General features: G+C 34.6%; 1 protein-coding gene across 1 annotated transcript; it reads left to right on the forward strand.

Moving 5' to 3' along the window:
* On the forward strand, nucleotides 1-2,709 carry LOC149405410 (protein transport protein Sec61 subunit beta-like). Its single transcript, XM_089607154.1, has 2 exons — nucleotides 1-146; nucleotides 2,232-2,709. Exon 2 carries the CDS (start codon nucleotides 2,241-2,243, stop codon nucleotides 2,487-2,489), a length of 249 nt encoding a protein of 82 aa, XP_089463280.1. The 5' UTR covers nucleotides 1-146; nucleotides 2,232-2,240; the 3' UTR covers nucleotides 2,490-2,709.
* The last annotated feature ends 4,392 nt before the right edge of the window (nucleotides 2,710-7,101 follow it).

Genomic DNA, 7,101 nt, shown 5'->3' on the forward strand with positions numbered 1-7,101 from the left:
AAATAAAAGTCGAAGTCAACCATTGATTTGATATATAAATAACATCGACACAGGTAACGGATCTTAAAAGCTCTTCTCCTCCGAATCAGAATTTCACGTAAATCACATCAGCGAATTTTTTTCTCTTGCTCATCAAATCCAATCAGGCGAGTTCCTTATCTGTGTAATTTTACTTTTTATTTTCTCGATTCATGTTCGTTTCCTTCCCGATCCTAGGTCAATAGATCTGTAACAAAAACAAGCTGCGAAATCAGAATTAGGTTTTAATTTCGCGTTCAAACCTCTTCGTCTTTCAAACCCAGAATTAGGTTTTATTTTCTCGATTCATGTTCGCTTCCTTCCCGATCCTAGGTCAATAGATCTGTAACAAAAAAAAGCTGCGAACTCAGAATCAGATTTTAATTTCGCGTTCAAACCTCTTCGACTTTCAAACTCAGAATTAGGTTTTATTTTCTCGATTCACGTTCGTTTTCAAGGCGCGCATTGATTCGAGGCTATAGAAAATCGCAGCTAGGCTTAAGCCAGGCCAGAAAATCGGCGATTTACGCCTTGGAGATTTTAGGCGTACGAACCGAAGCGGAACGATGGAAATTAGCCTCGACAAAACAGCAATTTTTTAAAAAAAACAATTGGCCCAAGTTAACCTCTGGGCTTTTTTTGCAGCGGGCCAGCTCTTTAGTGTTTTTTATTTATTTTTTTAAATCAGACTAACAAAAACAAGCAGCGTACTCAGAATTGTTTTAATTTGGTGTTCAAACAAACCTCTTCGACTTTCTTCATCACCGTCGACTCCTCCTCTTCTAATCTAGATCTTCGAAAGACTCCGATTCGATCTTTAAATTACTTTCTCCTGTTTGTTTTTTTTTTGGGGGTGATTTCGTTTCTTGAGAGAGAAAGAGATCGGAATCGAATTAGGTGATTTGTGTTTGAACTCCAGGGTCCTAGCTTCTTTTTATAGTGATTGTGAGAGTTTGATTTATTTTCTTTTCCCAATTTGTATGATCTATATTCTATTCTTCTTTGATTCTTACCAATTTTTGAGTAATTATTATACTACTGTTGTTTTTGTGTATCGATACTACTGATTTGATATGTTAGCCTTTTTTCGTATGTAATGAACTACCATGTTAAAAACAAAAATTGCTATTTGACTTTGAGCAAATTAATATAATGAAAATCTTTAAGTTTGGATTGGTAACAGTATGTATACGGCCGATTGGAGCTTCTTGATTGTTTGTTGGGAATGTAGATATCTTATACTGATCTTCGTTTGATTGTTGGAAGTTTTACGAGTGAGACATGTTTTCATTGTTAAATTAGTATTTGAGAGTTGAACTAAAGTCTAAAACTTTTTTTGGGATTAGTTCAGATTTTATAAAATATTTTTAATTTATGCCTAACTTTGAAGGCTCACGCCTTGTCTTGAAAATAGAAATCGCCTCGGTTACCGTTTACGCCTTTTAAAACCTCGAAATATTCTTCCTTGATACGATAAAGCTCTATGACAATTATCAATTGTTATTTTTGTTTACAGGAAAAAAAATGATTGTAGGTGGAGTTGAGAACTAAAGTCTAAAACTTTTTTTGGGATTATTTCAGATTTTATAAAATATTTTTAATTTATGCCTAACTTTGAAGGCTCACGCCTCGTCTTGAAAATAGAAATCGCCTCGGTTACCGTTTACGCCTTTTAAAACCTCGAAATATTCTTCCTTGATACGATAAAGCTCTATGACAATTATCAATTGTTATTTTTGTTTACAGGAAAAAAAATGATTGTCGGTGGAGTTGAGAACTAAAGTCTAAAACTTTTTTTGGGATTATTTCAGGTTTTATAAAATATTTTTAATTTATGCCTAACTTTGAAGGCTTACGCCTCATCTTGAAAATAGAAATCGCCTGGGTTACCGTTTATGCCTTTTAAAACCTCGAAATATTCTTCCTTGATACGATAAAGCTCTATGACAATTATCAATTGTTATTTTTGTTTATTACAGGAAAAAAAAATGATTGTAGGTGGAGTTGAGAACTAAAGTCTAAAAACTTTTTTGGGATTATTTCAGATTTTATAAAATATTTTTAATTTATGCCTAACTTTGAAGGCTCACGCCTCGTCTTGAAAATAGAAATCGCCTGGGTTACCGTTTACGCCTTTTAAAACCTCGAAATATTCTTCCTTGATACGATAAAGCTCTATGACAATTATAAATTGTTATTTTTGTTTATTACAGGAAAAAAAAATGGTTGTAGGTGGATCGGGACCTCAAAGAGGAAGTGCCGCAGCCACCGCGAGCATGAGGAGAAGAAGGCCGGCGAGCAGCGGCGCCTCAGGCGGTGCCGCCGGAACGATGCTTCAGTTTTACACTGACGACGCTCCGGGCCTGAAGATCTCCCCGAATGTCGTTCTCGTTATGAGCATCGGTTTCATCGCCTTTGTCGCCATTCTTCATGTCATGGGCAAGCTCTACTTCGTTCGCCGAGACGCCTAAGCTAGGAAATGTCAATGGTGATCTGAAGAGGAAGATGAGAAAATGGAATACTCTTTTGTTTTCTCTTTTTTGTTTTAAAGCTTGTACTTCTTGGATACTTTTAGTGGGTTCGTTCTTGTTTTTTTGGTTATACGTTAGTTCTTGTTCTTTTGAGGTGAATTAAACATGAATTCGGCCATGAAACCAATAGATATGATATGAAATGTGTCTGCTTATGGAAGGTTTTGGTATGAACTGGACTCGAAGATCTTCACTATGCTAGTACAATTGTTCTGTGGTCTCTTTCAATCCCGGGGCAACTCGATCTTTGGTTTTAGGCGGTCGAAACAGTTTGCGAAGTCCATCTTGGAAGCTGAGCTCACTATGAATTGGTAGGGTCGTAGATTGGCCAAGTGAATGGAAATACAGGAACGCTAGCAAGGCTACGAAGGAGATGAAGAACTCCGAGGTAGCTTGACGAAGTTTCTATTATCATTTCAGTGTGACTGTGTTTTCTAAATGAATTTTTTTTTTTTTTAATTCACAAATATAAATGAATCAAATCAACAAACAAACAAGGTGTAGCAAAAATATTACTCGTCTACGATTGGAAAACTAATTTGTCTCGAATGTCTGTTTGGACTTTAGAGACCGAGTACATGGATCGCGAGCAACAATGGTAAATTACAACTTCTAAAATTGACTATCAAGAGTATAAATAAGTTTAGCTCTATTACAATGATAATTGTACATTTTCTTTAACTACTAAAAAAAAAAAAGGCTAAACGACATTCTAGAGTTGTAAAAAAAGCAGCTTTGGCTGTACAGAGTTAGTGAGCATTTTTTAATAGCCAATGCTTCTGCCGCCGAACTGCAACCATACTAATTTAGCCCAAAAACTCCGAGCATACGACCTTTCTAGTCCCTTAAAGTACCTCCAACGCCACGACGTGCAGTGCCTTGATGATATGATGCATCAACGTCAAGTTTGCATAAGGCCTTACGAGGCTACTAAAACTCGTGGAGCATTATCGCCGATTGGTCCAATAAAGTCGTCGCACTGTGCTGAGTCCATCTAAAGGTCATCCGATACGCCGTGCTAAACACTTTGAGGTCAGAGGTAGAGAGCCTAGCGTTGGAGGTGAAGGCACAAGTTGGCAAAACGAGGCCCTTGTCCTTTGTCAAAATTACTTGCTCAACATATCATTTTATTTTTCTAGTGTTGACACCTCATGAACTCATATGAACAGAGCTTGCGAAAAAAACTCGACATGAACTGTTTGTCCTAACAATAATTACTTGGATTCGACTTATCTTTCGATCATCATATTGTGAATATTCTTTGGGAGCTTGAGTAGACTAGCCAATAAAAAACATAAAATTATCAAAATAGCTAATGTTTGGTTTATTTTTAAAATAGCCAATAAACCACATTAACCCACTTGATCAGACAAAAATACCCTTCATTAAATAGACAAGATATTAAATTAAATAAAAAATAAATTTGAAATCAGACTATTATACGCAAATAAACACGGAACGTCTAATCAATACGAAATCAAAGGAAAATAACTCTTCTTGTTATATATATTGAGATCTTCACTTCCTTCCGATCAGACCGACCATGAGAACTTAACCATGTTGTCGAATCAGTCTCACGGATTTATCCACACTGTCGAAGAATTTTACATCGACACAAATAAACATGAATATACTAAGCTTAACCAACATTAACACAAATAAACACAAATATATTGAAATTAACACAAAATTACGTCGACATTAACATAAATAAATACAAATATACCTATCTGATTGCAGAAGAAGCTCCAGAACAGCCATGGCGGACCGGCCCGCTGAAGCCAAGGCCTTTGATAAAATGAGATCCGCAACCTCCTCGATCAAGTTTCGGCCTAGATTGTTCAATCGCCGTAGTCCGCGATCTCGCCATTAAAAATATATAGTTTGGCTATGATGAGCTTGTGGCAAAAAATCAAAAGGTATCTGACCTAGTTTATTAGGAAGGCGGCGATAGGTATGGGTGGCGAGGAGGGCGAGTGAATCAACACGAATTAACACTAAACGAATCAACACGACTGAACAAATCAACACGAATTAGCACTGAACGAATCAATACAAATAAACCAAAATATATGATATTGACACAAAATAACTTAGACATTAATATAAATAAACAGAAAATATTAATACAAATAAAAAAAATCAAACCGATTGAATAAACCAAAATTCGCTATCCCTAAATCTAAACCCAAAAAAAGGAAGAGAAATAGAAACGTATATCTGATCAGCGCATAGCGTGAAAATCTTGGAGTATATCGAGAAGACGGTTGCAACGGAAGCAAAAATTTTGATTGCTGAGATCCTTGAAGCACCGGAGCTCGAGAATCTGTGTGATCTGAGAAAGAAGAAGAGTGAATTGATGATTCGGAATTGAGTGGAGAAGGAAGAGTGAGAGTGAGACTGACTTTGGGTATCCTGAGGGGATTCTTGGAGGCGTAATCGCAAAGCTGGGAAGATGGCGGAGTCGAGCTTCTTGTAGAGCTTAAAATGTGGTACGAGGGTTGAAATGTGAACGGGGAAAGAGAGAGATAGAATAAAAATGTTTTTAATGTACCGATTAGAGAGAGAAATATATAATAAATGAGTTCTTAATATGCTATCATAAATTCGGAAGAAAATCATTTATTAATTTTATTTTTATTCGATAGATTCGAAGAAACTCCCACTTACTCAAAGGATGTGTGAGTGATCAATAACGCCTAATCTCGCTAAGTGACCATCGGATATCTCTACTTCGTTAACGCCTTAGTATATGGATCGGCAAGGTTGCCCTACGTAATAAGTCTCATTTATTCCCTTATAGACATAAATCTCTACAAACTCTCACTTGACTCAAGGCGTGAGTTAAAACTAGTGTCCAATCCCTCTAAGCGATCGTGTAAGACTTTACTCGTTAAAGCCTTAGTGAATGAATCCTCAAGGTTGTCCAACATTGAGCTCTTCTTCACTTATGTGTTGCCTCTCTGAAAAATCTCTCGTATGGAGTGATATTTATATTTTACGTGTTTAGAACATGTATGGCTTACTGGTTGCTTAAAGTTTTCCAAATGATTACAATAAACGTCATGGGATCATATACACTTGAAATGTCTTCCAAATATTATAGAAATTTCTAAAGCCACGCATCTTACTTTGGAACTTCCACATAGTTAACCAAGGATGATAAGGTCAGAACCTATTTATGCGAAGTATATAGTTCCTTGATCTCCAAAGATGCTTAAGGATATGCTTGACGAAAGCCCAGTGTTTCGGTCATGGTTCGATTGAAAACGGCTAATCACATCAAGTTTGTACAAAGGTACCTAGTCTTGTGAAAAACATGACATAAATGAGACTTTGTACACCTAAAATATATGACAATTTTAGAAATTTTAGTTACGATCTTATGATTGGGTACTTTTTCACTATTTACAAATTTTTAGAAATCACGTCTTATGAATCTCTTTCTAGTGATCTTGAATTGAAATCGAAGACTATCCATAGAAATGAAGGAGAGTCGATTAGTTATCTAATGTTTTTATGCATCTTGAAAGAAATGTGCACAACCAGTAAGTAATTAATGTGGTTAAAAATTCAATTAAAATTATTGATATTTATAAAGAAATTGATTTAATTTTTATGTACTCTTATTGGATATAAAAAATTAAATGATCAACGCAGGCCTAGAAGTTAGGGAGGACATTTGAAGCAATCATTCAATTATTCAATTATCCAAACGATATCTAACTTTCCCCATAAAAGAGAAAAGAATAGTTTGGTTTGAGCGGTTTTGTCTTCTTCCAACATATCTTTTTTAACCACAATACCTGACAACCACACAAACACATGAATTTTAGGACGATTCTTTTTTCTTTTTTCTTTTTTCTTTTTTCTTTTGGATAAGGGAAAGAGTTTGGAGTCAAACATTTTTGTCAAGTGGGCCACCACACCGTCTCTTTTAGGCCCATTTGACGGCGCACCCAAGAAGGATCAAGTAGAAGAATTTAAATTATTATAATAATAAAATGGAAAATGATTTTCATATTGTGAGAAATTGGGTTCTAATATGACAAATATTATGAAAACAAATTACATGTTAGTCTGACTATACAGATAACTATATATATATATATATATACTTTTCTATGCATTAAAAAAACGTTGAAGAGAAAATTATGAAACAGTGTTTTTGAAGTGCAAAATTTCTAGAGCAGTGATTACTTTGTTACGGATTAAATTAAAAAAAATATATATATATAAAATTAAGTATAGCTCAAAAAAGCAAATAAATTTTAAAAAATTATTTAAAATATTTCTATAATCTAAAAAAACATTATCTTACGATAAAAACTTTAGATGCTATTTTTTCAATTAGTTTCAAAAACATTTTCACATAAGATAATAAAAACACACATATATATATATAGCAAGTTTCAAAAAAAAAAAATATATATATATATATAGCAGAATAAACCAATACATCGATTATAAAAATTAATCAAAGAAACGGAAACACAAAGCATGATATGATGAAATTTATCCAAATTCAGACAGCCACACAAAATGTGAGGAC

Source organism: Urtica dioica, chromosome 2, assembly GCF_054948205.1.
Source record: "Urtica dioica subsp. dioica isolate 48M chromosome 2, U.dioica_male_clone48M_v1_H2, whole genome shotgun sequence".
Lineage (NCBI taxonomy): Eukaryota > Viridiplantae > Streptophyta > Magnoliopsida > Rosales > Urticaceae > Urtica > Urtica dioica.